At 35.5% G+C, this 17,976-nt stretch overlaps 1 protein-coding gene across 1 annotated transcript; it reads right to left on the bottom strand.

Annotated features, from left to right (window-relative positions):
- Window positions 1-10,118: 10,118 nt before the first annotated feature.
- LOC132168160 (uncharacterized) lies at window positions 10,119-15,710 on the bottom strand. The gene is made up of 8 exons (XM_088512725.1): window positions 15,638-15,710; window positions 15,355-15,490; window positions 15,173-15,244; window positions 14,926-15,069; window positions 14,748-14,828; window positions 14,498-14,550; window positions 10,557-10,750; window positions 10,119-10,496 (listed from the first exon to the last, which is right to left on the bottom strand). The coding sequence occupies exons 1-8, from the start codon at window positions 15,708-15,710 to the stop codon at window positions 10,119-10,121; spliced, it is 1,131 nt and encodes a 376-aa protein (XP_088368851.1).
- Window positions 15,711-17,976: the final 2,266 nt, after the last annotated feature.

Raw genomic sequence — 17,976 nt, 5'->3', positions numbered from 1 at the left:
ATAGGCATACGCCCCATAGCTCTTCTTTCTTAAGCTGCTTTCTTTTATTTTCTCTTCTTCTCCTGCATCACACACACTGCTCTTCTATGGCAATCAATACCTCCTTTTCTGCTCCTTCTTTTTCCCCACCTACCCTTTCTCAATTCAATGGAAAGCTTGAAGGCCTAAACTATCTTGGTTGGAAAACTCAATTCATGCCTATCCTGCACACCCATGAATTATTAGGCATCGTGGATGGAACCGAACCATGCTCTGCTTAATTTATCACTAATGACAGTGGTAAAGAAACCCTCAATTCAGAATTCGTCATCTGGAATAGAAAAGGATCAATGCATCCTAAGTTAGATCAATGTCACATTATCTGAGAAAGTATTGTCCACAGTTTATGGACTTGATACTTCCAAACAAGTCTGGTCAGCCCTAGCAACCAGGTTTGCTAATGATTCTAGATCTCTAATTGCCAATCTCAAAAGACAATTATTGAGTCTTCACTAAGGCTCCTTGACCTGCTCAGACTACATTCAATTAGCCAAAGTATGGTCTGATCAACTAGCTGCTGTGGGAAAACCTATCTCTGATGAGGACCTAATCTCATTCCTTCTCAATGGCCTCAATCCCTCCTTCAATAGCTTTGTCACCATTGTATCCCTCCTAACCCGAGAGAAACAACTCTCTCTTGATGATTTCCAAGAAGAACTCATCAATCATGAAACATTGATCAATCAACAGCAAGCCTCAACAGTTGATACTTCAACCTTTGCCTTGTTTACACAGAAACAAGGTCAGAAATCATCTAAGAACCGTGGTGGGTATCCTCCCAGAAATTTTAGTTCTAGACCACCTACTGCAAAATTCTCTATTGTTGCCCCTGCATTCACCACAGCCCTAAGGTACAGCAAGCCTCCTAGTCCAAGGCCTCCTTATTCCCCTGCTCTAAGGTACAACACTTCTACTTATGCTCCTACTCAAGGGTACAATAATGCACCTGCTTTGTTGCCAACTACTGGCACTAGTCAACCATCCCGCATGCCATGTCAAATATGTGGAAGAGTCAATCACCAAGCATTAGATTGCTACTATAGGATGGATTACTCCTATCAAGGAAGACACCCTCCTCCTCAATTGGCAGCAATGATGGCTCAATCCAACAATGCCTTTGAAGACCCTCAATGGTTTGCTAACAGTGCAGCCAACACACATATTACTCAAGACTTTGAGAACTTTAATATTCAAGAACCATTTCAACAACATGACACTGTTGCTGTGGGGAATGGCACAACTCTTACCATAGCAAATTCTGGTTCTACCACTCTTCAATCCCCTCATTCTAATTCTAGTTTGCAGGGCATCTATTTGTTGCTTATTGGACTAGTTTATGTGATAACGCCCACTTTAGTGTTTTTTTTTGTAAATAAGTAGTGTCCATTCTAAGGTTGAAAGCACTTAGATAAGGACTGAATGGCAAAATAAATAAACTTAATTGGCCCAAGGTGCTTTTTTCTTGTTAAACTAATTTTGGTTGGTTAAATGCTTAAAAATATGAAAGAGTCAACTTGATGTTTGACATATATGTAGTAGCTCCATTGATGCTTGTAAATGTGCTATAAGTGATACATTTCTCTGTCATACAGATTGTTTTTTATGAGTTAATGTGTTTGTTATGTATTGTAATTTTTTTTAGAGATAACAATGGATGTCCCAATGAAAGTTTTTGTGTCTCCAAAAATTTGCCTATAGAACTAACACCATAAAAAGGCATGCAGTTTGAATCAGATAATATTGCATATAATTTTTATATCGAGTATGGGAGAATGGCAGGTTTAAGTATCAAAAAAGAGTATTTGAATAAGTGTAAAAAGATTGGAATTGTTACTTCAAGAAGATTCGTGTGCGAGAAAGAGGGAATTCGGGGTATAGACAAGCGAGATAATAAAACAAGGAAAGCTCTAGCATAAACAAGATGTGGGTGCAATGAAAGTATAGTTATCTTATATAATCGAGATAGTGTAAAATACGTGGTGACTGACTTCATTGCTGAGTATAATCACAATCTTCATCTCTCAACAACTGTACACATGATGCCATCACAACAGAAAATGTCTACAACTCAATCTGCTGAGATTGATTTGGCATATGAATAAGAAATAAGACTAAGAGATTCTTATTAGTTTATGAGTAAGCAAGTTAGTGGAAGTGATAACCTTGGTTTTACCAAGCAAGATCATAAGAATTATCTACGCAATAAGTGACAAAGAGTCTTGAAGTTTGGGGAAGCTGCTAGTTTGGAAAGATATTTCCGTCATACTTAAAGAAAATCCTTTATATTATTATGATTTTCAATTGGATGCTGAAGAATTGATTACTAATAAATTTTAGGCTGATGTAAGAATGATAATTGACTATAGCCACTTTGATGATGCAATAACATTTGATACAACGTATAGCACAAATATAGATGCAAGGCCACTTGGTGTATTTTTGGGACTCAATCATCATAGAGAGACTGTCGTATTTGGAGCTACACTGTTGTATGATGAAACAATAGAATCTTTTGTATGGTTATTTGAGACCTTCCTAGAAGCAATGTCCAATCCTCGTAGGAATGATCTCATATTTGCCTGATATACTTTCGTTTGATCTTGTGCACTTGCGAGTAAAACGTAGTGAATATTCGCCTATTAATTTAAGTGGGTATTTGTTACAACAGGTGTCTCCCAAACTTGAACACCAAAACACCTATCAACAAATCTAACAGCAATATTTTCTCACAGAAACAAGAGTAATTCTAGAAGTCCCTCTTGAGTCCTCCCAAGAATGATGTGGCTATTAAAATCAAAATTTGATCAAAATACAATAATGATCAATCTCAAGTTCAATGGTGATTTTAATAGCCACATCATTCTTGGAGGGACTCAAGAGGGACACAAGAACTTGTAGCATTACTCCATAAACAAACATCAAAAGATTAATCGTTGTCAGAAATAAAGAAATAAAATGACAAAAGAAAAAGAACTCAAAAATGAAGAGCGAAAAATAAAAAAAGGAAGATTATCGCACTTTCCCCGATCATTAGGATGTCCAACTAATCCCTTCCACCCTTTCTTCTTTAGAATTTGATAGCCCTTTGGAAGGATGTTTCGCCATCTTAGGTAGCCAACTTTCTTGCTTAGATGGATTTTCTTAGGAAGACGGTTCCTAGATTTGTGACCTTATGTGCATAGATCCTTGAGAAGTTTAGCATCAAATGGCTTTTTGAGACATTAAAGAATTGAAGCTTGGGATTCATGAAGTGTCTCAAGAGGGATTGTGATGAAGGAATGAGCTTCAGTGCTCACTTCCTTATCATTGGACAAATTTGGAGTTGACGAGGCCTCACAAAAAAATAAAATAAAAACATAAAATAATTAAGTTAAATTTAATCTTTAAAAATTAACAACGTAACCGTTAAGCAGTCCCTAGCAATGGCGCCAAAAATTGATGCGATCTTTTTACGCACAAAAATATCAATAATAATTAACTACTTGCCATAGAACGAATCCTTGCAGGATAGGGCTATATTGAGAGTGTCGAACCTCAAGGACTGTGTGGGTGTTATTATCAAGCTTTTCAAAATTAAATATAACTCAATTTAAAAGATGTTTGATTTGATTTTGATTATAACTAAATGCATAAGAGTAAACATAAAAAGTGATGAGAGATAGAATAGGGAGTTGATTTCACCATTAACCGCATAATAATGGTCAATCATAAATTAATAAGAGAAATTCATACTAAGCATGATATAGGGCTGTATTACTTGAGTTGTCAAGAAAATACCATCATTTAAGAAATAAGTATAATCCATCTTAGGTTGGCACAAACCATCCAACTAACCACTAAGATGCGGTACGATCGATCTTCCCTAGGTATGGACTATCTAATTCCTTAATGGGTTACACACAATCAAGAGAATAGTATAACTCATCTTCAGTTGATATGAGTTGTCGACCTAAATTACACTAAACTAGGGTGTAGGACAATCCATCTTCCTAAGGCATGGCCTACCTAACCCTCTTAATCATATATCAATTAAAACTACTGTATAACAATCATTCATATAATCACAGAAAATATGAAGAATTGAGTTCAATTAATATAAAGACTTTCTAAGACAAGAGAATAATTCATAATGATTGAATATAAACATTAAGATCAATTCTCACAGTTATACAATGTATATAGAAAAACCCTAATTAAAATATAATTAAACTATTGTTACTTGGAAAAGGGCTACATCTCACCCTATTACAAAGTTAGTTGTTCATCGTGTTGCTGGAATGGCCTCCTGCCATGATCCTCTCATCTTCAACTTGTCAAGCCTCTAAGAAGATAATTTATGTCTAAAGCTAAGCACACCTCTCTTCAAGGCTTAGAGGCCTAGTTCTAGGATGTAAAACAAACGCTAGAACACCTAGAAGTCCTAGAAAAATTGTACTTCAATCTCCTAGTCAAATTAGGAAGCAATCCTAGTACAAACCGGAATAGGATTTGTCTAGATTTGCATTCTTATATTGCGGGACAATTTTGGCATCCTAATTAGGAAAATATTATTTCACAATGCTTTGTATCATTTTGAGTTAGATTTCGAATGCCGCTGGTTTCACCTTAATCTGATACTTGAGTTAAATGTTATGATCAAAATACTAAGACGTGTGTAGAATCTGAAATTTAATCTAATCCGATTTTAACTCCAATTAGAGAAATTTCAATTTAATCATTTCCTTGAATTGATTAAACTTAGCCACATCAAATAGGTCATCTATTATGATTAGTTAAGCTTAACCACATCTTCTAGGCCTTCTCAAAGTGTGCTTTAAGTCCAAAATTAATGAAATTAATTGTATTTTTCCTTCGAAACCTGAAAACACTAAAACAAAACAAAATCAAATAAACAACAATGCTAAGGAATTAATATATGCGAGTTAAGGGGCTTGAATGTGCAACATTTGACACTTATCACCTACTATTTGCTAATAATAATTGCCTTTTCAACATGTGTTTCAACCTAAGGATAGTCAACCTAGAGATAGCTTTGACATCTCTTCTTAATAGAACACAAGGCAAAAGCCAACCAAGAGATGAGCCTGAGGCACAGGTTGGTGACCAAGACTTGGAGGAAGAGGATGATGGTGTAGAGGCTTAGGAGACAAAACCAGCTGAGAAACCTGTTTCTTTTGGGAATTTTGGCATTGAGGTCGTGGATCCAGGGAATGATCCTTTCTTCACTAACATTTTCAATTATGATCAGAACCCCTTTCAGGCCCCTGTTGAAGTCACAGTTGATGCCACGGCCCCAACTCGTTCTATTGCTCTGGTTGTTCCAATTGATCCTATGCAACCTGCTGATGAAGACTCTGAGGATTCTGAGTAATCCTTTCTTGTTTTTCTTCGCCATTACTCATTGTGAAAAAAGGGGGGAGAATGGGTTAGACTTCTCAAACAATATTTCTTTTAGTTTGGTCTTTGATGTATTTGTGTGTGTGTGTGTGTGTGTGTGTGTGTGTGTTTTTTTTTTTATCTTGTGACAATGTGGTTGTTTGAATTTGGTTTAAACTTGTGCTATTCTAAATGTCTACTTTATTATTATTGAATATGGTGCAGTAATGCCTTTTGTGTGAAATGTTTCAGAATCAGGACAATGTATGATCTTGATTGTTTTGGATTAGTGCAACGATGGTCATTGGTGAAGTGTTCCATGACCTAACACTTTGGTATGGAAGGGTTACACTTGCTGTGTTCTTTCTTTTTAGTTGTTTTGGTTGTTTGTGTAAAGTTTTAAATCTTGTTTAGGGTTTTGTCATTAAATGGCCAAAAAGGGAGATTGTTAGGTTTTAGTTAGCCTTATTCAATGATATTTCTTATAATATTTTGTTGTTAAAACTTTGGAGAGTTGCTCTTAGGTTTTCAAGGGTTCTTGTAGTGTTCCCTGTTTTTCCGTCAGAACGAGACATGTAATAAGGAGTTTCTTTTTCCTTGTCAGGAGAGCCGTCAATAGTGATGTCAAGACGAGACATGTAACGGGGAGTTACTGTTTTCTCGTCATGAATTGTATCAGGACAGAACAAGTAACGAAAAGTTAGTGTTTCCTCGTCAAGAGTTGTCTCAGGACAGAGATGTAACGGGAGCAAAGTTGAAGCTACTATTTTCTCTTCAGGAACCTTGTCAGGACGGGGCATGTAGCGGGACCAATGTTCGGCTCCATATTTTCTCGTCATAAGGTGCGTTAAGACAGGACATATGAAGAAGATGAGACATTTGTTCTTCCCATCATAACGGATCTGCTCTCTTGTTAGGACGTGTAATTCTCAAATCTACGAATTTGTTCTTCTCATCATAACGAGAAAGTGTCCCGTTAGGACGTGAAGAATAAAATACTTCTCCTATAAATGAATTTTTCTGTCACTATTCATAGTATACTTTTGAAAAATATTTTCTCTGTGCACTATTCACTGAAATCTCAATAGTTCTCTACGAGCGCTATATCTCGAGAGTTGCTTGTTCAAAAGAGGACATATTAAAGCTTGGGGCTATCCTTTGCTCTTGATTTTGGCATGTTGCCTTGTTCATTCATCTACAAAAGATTATGGGTTTGGTTACTTAAAGAAAGAAGTCTACCGAACAGTCGGTGAGGAAATGCACTTCGTGAAGATGGTTAGGATGGAGACAAGCCGGGAATCTTGTTGTTCTTACTAATTCTAGAGGTCCTCAAGATAGTGAGTGTCGTCTAGTTTGTAACTCTAAATCTTCATATAGTGATTTTCCAGGTTTGGCTTCCCTGGAGTGGTTTTTACCTTGATGTGTTAAAAGAGTTTTCCACTTCGTAAACAAACTTTGTGTTATGGTTGTGATGTTGCTTTAATTCCGCTATGCATGTTTTATGTTTGTTGTATGGCTTAGTCCCATATTTTGTTTATTTGGCAATTAGAGGTAGAACTCGATCCTAGTAATCTTTCAGGTTCTTCTACTTGTGTTTTAACTTGAGGTGGTATGTTTGATGTATTTTCTTATTGATGCAATTTCCTTGCTCACAAGTTAGACTCCATGGTTTGATCGTAATGCCTGAACAGTCTTAACACTTTGTCTTTTTGAATCTAAGTGATTCTTCTCTTGTTTTCTTTACTATAAACTAGTTTGTAATGACAAGATTCCTTGGCCTGAATCTTTATAAAGCATGTTCAGTGTAACCTTGTGTGTCTAAGAATGAGGATGTGGTACATGTTCTGTCGACTTCATCTTTCCTTTAAATGTCTTTTTGTGTTTTTGAAAAATTGACCCCACAAGTTTCACTTGTCTCTAAAAGTGTTCATGGCATCATCTCTCTCAATGACAAGATTTTCTTTTTGATCAAAGATCAGTGCTCCTATTTAAAGAGTCCTAATGTTGACGTGCTTTCTCATCTTTATAGAAAAAGCTGGTGTCTATGTACTATAGTAAAATGTGAAACACTCAAGGGATTGTGCTTTCTTTTTAACTCTTGGAAAATTGAGGAGGAATGGGTGTGTGACCTTCCATTGATTAATAAAGGGGTTTGACTTTTGTGAAACCAGATTTTGTTTGAAGATATGTCTTGTCCTAAGCTGCTAACAATATCCTTGTCTCTAAAAGCCTCTTTTTTTTTTTTTTTTTGGTTTCCTTGAACATGTGTTATCTTGATATGGTGTTTCGGGTTGTCTTGTTATCACAATACGAGTATGAGCTGTTTTCAAGTCAGATTCACTCTTGATTTTTTTTTTTTTTAAAAAAATGTTGATGTCTTTTCTTACTTTATTCCTACGGTTGTGGCTTGTGATTCTCATGTGAGAATATGTTGATTCATGAATAGTTTGTTTTATTACCCATTGCCCCTTATGACAAAAAGGGGGAGAGTTGTTGTTTTAAAAACTTTCAATGGTTTGGTTTGGATTGGTTATGATGGATGGTTTTACTTCTTGGCTCTCCTTATTAATTGTTATTGAATATGATGCAGTTAATGCTTCTTGTGTGAAATGTTACAGAATCAAGACAGTGTGTGTGGTTTTGTTTTCTTGGTTTGGGTGCAACAATGATAATTGGTGAAGTGATAGATAACCTAGCTAGCACTTTGGTTGAGAAGGTTTGCATTGTGTCTATATGGGAAATTTCTTTGTGTGTTAGTTTTAAACATTGGGTTTTGGGTTTTGTTATTGAATGGCCAAAGGGGGGGATTGTTAGGTTTTAGTTTGGCCTAATTCAATGAAATATCTTGTAATTCTTTTGTTGTTTAAAACTTTGGGTAGTAGCACTTAGGATTTCAAGGGGTTGGGAAGTGTTCCCTATTTTCCTGCCAAAAGTCTTGTCAGGATGGGCTCATAATGGCACTTGATAAAGTACTCTCTAGTTTCCCGTCACGAACCCCGTCAGGACGGGCATGTAACGAGACTAAAGATGACGCTACTATTTTCTCTTCAGGAGTCGCGTCAAGACAGACATGTAAAGGGATTGAAGCTGAAGCTACTGTTTCCTTGTCAGGAGCCTTGTCAGGACGAGCAAGTAATAGAACCAATGTTGGACTCCTTGTTTTCTCGTCAGATGGAGCGTCAGGACGGGACACATGATGGGGATGAGTCTTTTGTTCTTCCCATCATGACGACACTCTTTTCCTGTTAAGACGTGAATTTTCCAGACCTGAAAACTTGAGAAGTTTTGTTCATCCCGTCTTAACGTGAAATGAGTCCCGTTAGGACGTGAAGAGTAAAATGTCTTCCCTATAATAGAATTGTCCTATCACTATTCACTGCATACTTTTTAGGAGAATTTTCTCTATGCAAATCCCAAATGTTCTCTTCGAGTTCTGTGTCTCAGGAGTTGTTTGTACAAGAAAGGATGTGATAAAGCTTTGGGTTGTCCTTTGCTCTTGATTTGTTATTGTTTGTTCGTTCCACTACACAAAGATTCTTGTTTGGTTACTTGATGAAAGAAGCTACCAAAGGGTTGGTGAGAAGATGCACTCCTTGAAGATGGTTAGGCTAGAGAAAAGCTAGGAGCTTTATTGTTCTTACTAAGTCTAGAGGTCCTCCATGGTTATGAGTATCGTCTAGTTTGTAAATTGAATCTTCATATAGTGATTTCCCGAGTTTGGCTACCCCGGAGTGGTTTTTACCTTTGATTAGTTCAAAGAGTTTTCCACTTCGTAAACAAACTTTGTATTGTGTTTGTGATGGTTTTTAATTTTGCTGTGCATGTTTTATTTTACTCAATGGCTTACTTCCATATTGATTTTTGGTGATTAGAGATAGAATACGATCATCGTATTCTTTCAATTGGTATTAAAGCGGGTTTGCTCGGTTTTGGCTCACGTCTTGAGCGTGTTTATAATCTCTTTTCCCATGTTTTTCAAAATAAAAAGGCACGCAAAAAGAAAAATGCAATGCATATATATATAAAAAAAAAATGCAATTAAAAAAAAAAAACAACATGCTCTAGGATATGCAAAATTATGCAAGACAACCAATCCTATGTATGTTATTGACTCACCTAACTTTAGGTGAGATCACTACCACTCCCCTCAATAGGTGAATAGTATTATCCTTCCGAACCCACACTTGAGTAATCTTAGGTTCAAATTTGTAACTCTTGTCAAACTCATTCAACCTAGACAACACTTCTTTCATCATCATGAACAGCCTCTCACAATCTTTCCTAGAATAGGAAATCTCACTTTTATGCACGTGGTGTTTCAATTTAAAACAATTACATCGAATATGACTAACTTTTTCACAATGATGACAGGTGGGAACAAACATTTGAGAAGGTAATTTCCTAGAATGATGAACAACTCTAGGCTTAGGGTAAGATGCATGAGGCTCAACATGATTTTTCTTACATTTCTTACCCTGTGAAGTCGGAGCAGCTGCTTGGTTTCCTTCAATTGAAGATTCTTATACTTTCCCTAGTTTAACAAAAATTGTCTTTGAAGTAGAAGCAACATTGGAAGATACAACAACAATTTTATCAAATCCTACCCTAGATTTGTCACCATGATGCTTCTGAACATGCAACAGTTTATCAAACTTTTCACTAGAGAATTTTCCCAAGTGATTTCTAGATTCATTCAGATCATTCTATAGAGATTTAACCTTATCAATTAACACATGGATTTTGGATTTAAGAGCATTGCAAACAGCATGTGAATCACTCAAAGATTTAAGCAATTTATCCCTTTCAAGCTCAAGATCCTTAACATCCTTCAAAATTTTCAAGTTCACATTTCTAAACATAGAAAATTTTTCAACCAAAATTTTGAAGGAGTTTTGAAGATCATTCTCCCTTTTAGATTCATTATTAGAGGTAGACTGTATATCAGAGAGTCTAGAATCATCAAAATCATAAGAACCACCAAAAGCTAAATAATTAGCAATTTCTTCAAGATCATCCTTATCGGAATCACTTAGAGTAACATTAAAGGCTTTTGGCTTATTATTCTTGAGATTGGCACAGTCCTTGCGAACATGACCATAGCCAGATCACTCAAAACATTTTGGAGCACGTGGGTCTCTTACTTTTCTCTCATGTGCAGCCTCTTTTTGTTTTCCATATTTCTTGGAAATTCTACTTTCATATTTGAAATACTTTCTGGCTATCAAGGCAAGCTCCTCTTCATCTGGTGATTCCTCATCAGACAAATCATCAAAATTTCTCCTAAGAGTTTTAAGAGCAAGGGTCTTGTTTTTCTTATAGGTTGAGGCAAAGAAATCTCATAAGTTTGAAGAGAACCAACAAGTTCCTCTATTCTCATGGTTTCAAGATCTTTACTCTCTTCAATATCAGTCACTTTGATTCTAAATCTTTCAGGGAGAGATCTCATGATCTTTTTAATTAACTTAGTGTCAGAAACTTTCTTTCCTAAATTAATCATGGAATTTCGAATTTCACTAAGTTTTCCATAAAACTCATTGAATGTCTAATCCTCTAACATCCTAATTCCCTCAAACTGAAAGGCAAACATCTTCCCACTCCTTTTCCCTCCTACTGACTTTTAAAAGATCCATATGCACGGGAACCACCATCATGGGAATCGGATAAGGAATCAAGTATGTTTGTCAATTTGTTTGATTTTTTTTATTTTATTTTAAAGAAAGTATTTTGATATAACGATACAAATTTTGTTTAAAATTCACCATTAAAAATCAGCTGGTAGGATGAGAGTGTCCAAAGCTTATATACAAATGGTTAAGATTGTATTTAAGCCATGTGCAACACTTAAAATTCTAACATATATACCAAGACACTTTGCAACCAACGTCAACGACTACGGCAGACCATTCTATCAACACTAACCCGATAATAGTCTTTTCTCTTTTAGAGACTTCACTCATATATTAATATTCAATGACTTAATGCTATGTCTATACACAGTACCAAGACATTTTAATCGACCCAATAGGTCGCTCCCTCTATGATTTACTACTCGACGTAGTAGTTGTTTCTGATATCAAATGATACAAACATTAGGTATAACTCATCATGAAAAATCAGTTTGTAAGGAGAGAGTGCCCAAGAACTTATATACAGATAGTTAAGATTGTACTTAAGCCCTGTTAGACATTTGAGATCATAGCATGTAACATATCATATAACCATGACGTTTTTTTTTTTTTTTGTAAGTTGGTGTTTTGTGTTTTAACAATCATAGCAGGTTTTGCTATGTTGTGACCTATTAAGTATGAATAAGGCTTTTCAGAGCAGTAACCAACATCCGAACCATAAGTTTTGGGCTTAGCCTAATTTTCCCCGATAAAAAGTTACTAAAAAAGGTCAGTCCATGCCAATTATATGAATTTCTAAAACTAAGGCTCTGTTTACTTCGACGTAAAATGATTTCTTAAAAATATTTTCTGCATTTTACGGTGTTTACTACGACGTAAAATAGTGATCAAACCGAAAATGATTTCGGTTTGACCAAAAAACCATTACATTTCTAGGGAAAATAGTTTACACTTTTTAATTTTGTGCACCATTTTCCTTGCTCAACCCAAAAAAAAACCCGACACTCCTCTGATTAGAAAAAAAAAACCCAAAAACCTCGACTCCGCACCTTCACGCACAGCTTCACCTTCACCTTCACCTTCACGCACAGCTGCAGCTACAGCTTCTCCTTCACCTGCACAACTCATCTCTCTCTCGGCCGAGCTTCACTCTTCAAACCCGACGCAGGTACTCTCATCTTTCTCTTTCTTTGTTGAACCATATGTATGGAGCGATTCAAATCTACAAATTTCTCTTGGTAATTTTCGTTTGATTTTGGTTTCTTTCTTTGTTGGACAACTAGAAATCATGGAGCGATTTTGATTTTGGTTTCTCTCCCTATTAATGTATCAGATTTGCGATTTTGGTTTTGGGTCTAGGGTGTGGATTTTGGAAAATGAGAACTTCTACGATCTTTGTTGTTATGGGCTGTTTTGATTGTTGATTCTTGGAAGTTCTGACTTTGAGGTGAACCTCAACCGAATGAGTTTTTGTTTCCTTTTGATTCTCTGGTTGTGTGATGGCAGATTGGGGGGATTTTCGGTGGCTCTTGGCTCTTTGCTTGGTGTTTTGCTATGTGAGGTCTTGGTTGGATTTTTCGTTTTACTACATAGGTTCATTCATTCTTCCATGTGGGATCTCCTACATATATAGGTTCTTTGGGGTTGATTCTGGTTGTTGTGGAGTGGTTTGCTGGGGTGTTTAAGCAGTTTTTGAGTCTTTTCTACTTGGTTGCTGAGGTTTCTTTTACTCTGTTTTTGAGTAGAGAAATCAAGTTGCTGCTGCTATATACTGTAAAGTTGTAGTTGTTGCTGTTAGCATATATTAGGGGATTTGAATACAATCAATATCAGATTTTAATACAATCAAATATCTGAAATCAAATCCCTTAATATATATGCTAACAGTTGCTTGTTAGTTTCTATAGCCACGTTTCTGCTTTTTGGTTAGTTTGTTTGTAAGCTTTTGGTTAAGTTTGTTCATAGTATTGATAATCTAGTGTTTTGATTGATTGTAACTATTTGAGATGGAATAATTTTTGCTATCCAACTGTACTGAAAGTCTTTTGTGTGCCTAGATTAAAAGAAATATCAAGCTAAAGTTTCTTTTATTTGTTAAAGTTGAAAATCGTCATAATTACAGGACATACATTTTTTTAGTTGGATCTAAAAAATACATCAAAAGACTTTTCTAGTATCAAGCACTGCTTATTGCACTTGGTTGCTGAACTTCTATCATTTTTCCACATATCATATTATTGCATTGCTTATTGCACCATGTGAGACTTAAATTTTTTGGAATTTATTAATCATTTGTCACAGAGAAACAATGCATATATGATTTATTGCTTATTGCTTATTTTTATGTTGTTTGTAGATGGATGAAACAATTCTTTGGACAGTTATGACCACAGTTGCATCTGTTCTTGCTGTTAGACTTGTAATCTTAAAAAATATTAGATCTAGGAGAGTATTACGTAGGAAACCTCATGTTAATCGAGAGTATGAAAAAAGGATTTATATGGATAGTATTCTTTATGGAAGCAGACAAGATTGTATTGACCAAATAAGCAGACAAGATTATTTTGGCTGGACAACTTCCTTAAAAACCATGGAAATTAGAATTTGTGTATTATCGATATGTAGTAAGATACTAATGAACTTGGATGGTAGTTCTTTGGCCAAAATATTGTAATATTTGTGGTTAAATTTAGAATTCATGGTAATTTTTTTTTTTTCAAGCCAGATGAAAGTAACTTACTTGCCCTTTCATATATATCAATCTTCCTAGATGTGGAATATTCATAATATTGATGCACGAACATTTTTAGATACCATACTTTCAAAATACTTTTTCTTTTTCTTTTTCTTTTTTTTTTGAAAAAATAGAAAATCCGAAAATATTCACAGATAGGTTGATTGTTTTTGTCGAATTTTAACAATCAAACATAAATTATTTTATATTAATATTTTTATATTTTAAATAAAAATTATATTTTATAGGTTAATATAATTAAATGAAAATATTTTTTAAAAAAATTGATTTTCCGTGTGCGCGGTAAACACCGTAAAATGTTTTCGGTGGAAAACACTTTCAATAAAATGACTTTCCTGAAAATATTTTCCGACTGAAACTATTTTACGTCGAAGTAAACAAAGCCTAAAAAGAAATTAGGGGGAGGAAATGTATTTTGGTAGGAAAAAAACCCATATAAAACCCATATATATATCATAGCCATGTAACTATATAAGAGCTACAAACCAGTATGCAGAGAGGTTTAATTTACTGCCACCAACAATGGGCTTCAAAAATTACAAATTTATTCCAAAGCTGTATGGTAGCTTGCAGGTGTTATGTTGGCCATGGTCATTTACTTCCGAGCTCTTGAAAAAAAAAAAAAAAAAAAGGTGTTGGAGCAAGTTGTCAAAGGTGGGAATATATGTAGAAATAGGTAATGGCAAAGTAGTATGTTTACCTGCTGTGTTTGTGCGGTGGACACTCCCTACCAGCTGATTGTCTGATACATTACTAATAAATAATAGTATGGCAATTGCAATTAGAAAAATATGAAGGATGATGGTAAATAATTGGTAAAAATGTTCATCTAATAATTTATCCAAAAAAAAAAAAATCTAAATTGTAAATTCTTTCTAGAAACTAAAAATAAATAAAAATTATACTAAGCACAATATGGCTTGAACTCAAAAGAGAATGAGTTAACTCACTAAACAATCAAATTCCCCGATTTAACAAGTTGAAGGACCTCTGCTGGTACTACTCCAGTAAGCTTGTTACTGTTCAATCTCCTGCAGACAATACATATAAAATCACCCTTGAAGACTAAATAAATTCCTCATAATTTCTTTTATCAAACTTGAAAGAAAATTGGAGAGAGATACTTACAAAAACCTTAAGGAAACCAAGTTTCCAAGAGATGATGGGATGGTCCCAGAAAGTTGATTCTGGTACAGGTTCAAGCTAATCAGGGAGGTTAGGTTACCAATACCCGTTGGTATGACTCCACTTATGCTATTTCCATATACCCCACTGCCAGCAATTAAATAAATTACCACGATTATATTAATATATATTTTGATATTTTCCCTTTTTCTGAGAGAGAGATTTCCCATGCAGAAAACTATGATCTTACAAATGTTGAAGATTAGACAAGGCTCCAAGCTGAGGGACAAGAATTCCCGAAAGTCCAGCATTGCCGAGGTCCCTTCAATTCATGAAATCTAGCTAATCAAGAAATTGGCTTCTTGATGAATAAGAAGATGACAAGGTGGTTTAAAGAAGAAGAAGAAGAAGAAGAAGAAGAAGAATGCTTACACCCTTGTGACGCTATCATCATCAACGTCGCAAGTAACGTGATACCAATCGCATGGATTCACAAAAGTTGGATCCCAGTTGTCAAGGACACCGTTAGGGTCTACCAAGTTGGTTTTCCAGGCATAAAGAGCATCCACTGTTTTAGCAAAAAAAAAAAAAATTAACTCAGGTTGAGAGACATTATTAAACAACATGGTTTTCCCATTTGCCACATGCAACTGTCTTTTTGTTTTCTGTTATCAAGTCAAAACACATTAAAAACGTATGAACTCAATTTCCAAACCTTCAATGTTGCAATCTACCGATGCAATAGCAACAACAAATACAAGAGAAACTAGTGAAATTGGGGAAACCATCGTGGACGAGTTAAGAATCCTTAGCAATTATATCTAAATAATCTCAGTAGCTCTTCTATTAATACTGCCTCAATGTATATAATTTGGCAATGTGGATACTATAAAAAGACATAATATACTAAATATAAAGCGGAATAACTATAATAAGATATGAAAGATAGAGATAGAGATTAAGGTGGTTTGGCTAATGACCTACATACACGTTAAAGCAATTATAGGCTACATCTTTATTTGATTATTAAATTGAGTACACGATTCTATTTATAGAGCTAGCTTTCCATGTGATCTGAAATATCTCAAATATAAACACATTTCTTAAATATTTAGGTTAACAAATATCATCTAAATCCCTTACTTTAGGGAATACAAAATCAACATTTATCACAAAGAATTTATTTCCTTAACAGATACGATGTAGTCAAGTCAACTTGCCAATTTTCTTGCCTGGATTAAAAAGTCGGTCCCCAGCTCTGAATTCGATCAAATAAAGCTCGAAAAAATGAATATCATATCATGTGAAACTTACATTATGACTTGTCTTTGGTTTGAAAACAGAGGATATTCCCCTTTTCCCCCTCTCCTGCTTTGATTAGAAAAAAATAAAAAAATAAAATAACAAGATGTGTACCATCATATGTAGTTTCTAGGATCTCCCATGCATCTTTGGCACTATCACAATGTGAAATTCTAGAAATATCACTTTGTGAAACTGCCAAGCATATGACATTCATAGCTTTGTCATTTGCCATACGAGTTTGTTTTTCAAAAGTAGACCATTTGACAGTCGACTTATTTGGAGCGTTCCATCCAGATTTGATGATAGACCAAATGTCTATGAATTTTAAGAAAAATCTCATACGAAAATATTCCAGAGATTACAGATAATAGGACACTTACAAATCTTTGTAACTCCTAGGCTCTATAAGATGATCAACAAGCCTCCAGCTTGTCTCCTAGCTCACAATCTTCTTGAAGTGATTCTCCTTTACCGGACCCTCCCAATAGACTTCTCTAACGTTGATTGCACAATACAATTTCTCAATACATAAACACTCTAAGAGAGAAAAGCATACAAGCTTATACAACAAAAACACTCTCTTAGCACACAAGGATCAACACACAAGCACCTTAGGATGTTCTCTCAATTTCGTGCTTCAGCCCTCCCAAATCCTTAAAAAACTGAGGCTCTGTTTGCCAACGGAATGGGCCAGCACTGTAGCTGGAACGACACTATTCCAGCTACAGTGCCAGCACCGTGTAATCAGGAATTCAGTCAAAAAAATATACACACATTTCAAAAATAATACTTATCTTATTCACTTGCCAACCAACCGATAATTACAACTGAATTTTTTTTTTTTTAATTTAAAAAAAAAATGAAAAATATTAAAAAAAAAAAAAAAAAAAGAATAGGAGAAACATCGGGGTGGTTCCAACCACCCCTTGGCCAAAGTGGGGTGGCCGGACCACCCCATTTTTGGCCACGGGGGTGGCTCCAGCCACCCCCTGGCCGATCTGGGGGTGGTCGAACCACCCCCATGGCCAAGGCGGTGGTCCGGCCACCCCCTTGGCCAAAAATGGGGTGGTCCGGCCACCCCATTTTGGCCAAGGGGTGGCTGGAACCACCCCGATGTTTCTCCTATTATTTTTATTTTTTTATTTTTTATTTTTGCTTTAAAAAATAAAATAAAATAAAAAATTTAATGCCCAAAACGGTGAGTGTTGTAGGTTTGAAGTCCAAAACGGTGTAGATTTAACGTGGGGGTATAATGGGTATAAAAAAGTCAAACCGTTTAATCTAACGTTGAAAACTGAAAGAATGGTCTAAAGTGAGAGCAAATGGAAGTTCAGGTGTTCAAAATGAGAGATTTGAAAGTTCAGGGGGGTCCGCAAAATCGGCCGGAAGTTCAGGGGGGCTTAGTGAAGTTTCTCCTACAAACAATATGCGTGATATCAAACGTCGTATACAAGTCCACTACATTTCAAATGTAATAAATGAAAGTGTCACTTTCACACATACTACCAGTTATCCAAAATACGGATTACCAAAATGCACCATCAGTTACGTTACAAAACAATTACCAAATCTAACAAAGTTAAAAATAGCCTAAATAACCATCATAGCAGAAAAGACGGCACCATACAAACCACCAAAATGGCATCAATTCCATTGTCCATGCCCACTACTATCGAAAGTGCCATGTTCCCACATATGAGGGGCTAGTACATCTCGAATTTTTCCCATATATCGCGTGCTGTCGCTTGA

The sequence above is a fragment of the Corylus avellana genome, chromosome 2 (assembly GCF_965113065.1).
Source record: "Corylus avellana chromosome 2, dhCorAvel1.hap1.2, whole genome shotgun sequence".
Classification (NCBI taxonomy): domain Eukaryota; kingdom Viridiplantae; phylum Streptophyta; class Magnoliopsida; order Fagales; family Betulaceae; genus Corylus; species Corylus avellana.
The sequence above is the reverse complement of the archived record's forward strand: the minus strand, read 5'-3'. Positions and strand labels throughout refer to the sequence as shown.

Excerpts from the sequence above, each read along its gene's own strand:
- LOC132168160 (XM_088512725.1), bottom strand. The coding sequence starts at position 15,710 with ATGGTTTCCCCAATTTCACTAGTTTCTCTTGTATTTGTTGTTGCTATT. Across the intron at positions 15,491-15,637 it reads GGTAGATTGCAACATTGAAG|TGGATGCTCTTTATGCCTGG; the intron begins GTTTGGAAATTG and ends TTGCTAAAACAG. Across the intron at positions 14,829-14,925 it reads TTGGTTTCCTTAAGGTTTTT|GAGATTGAACAGTAACAAGC; the intron begins GTAAGTATCTCT and ends TATTGTCTGCAG.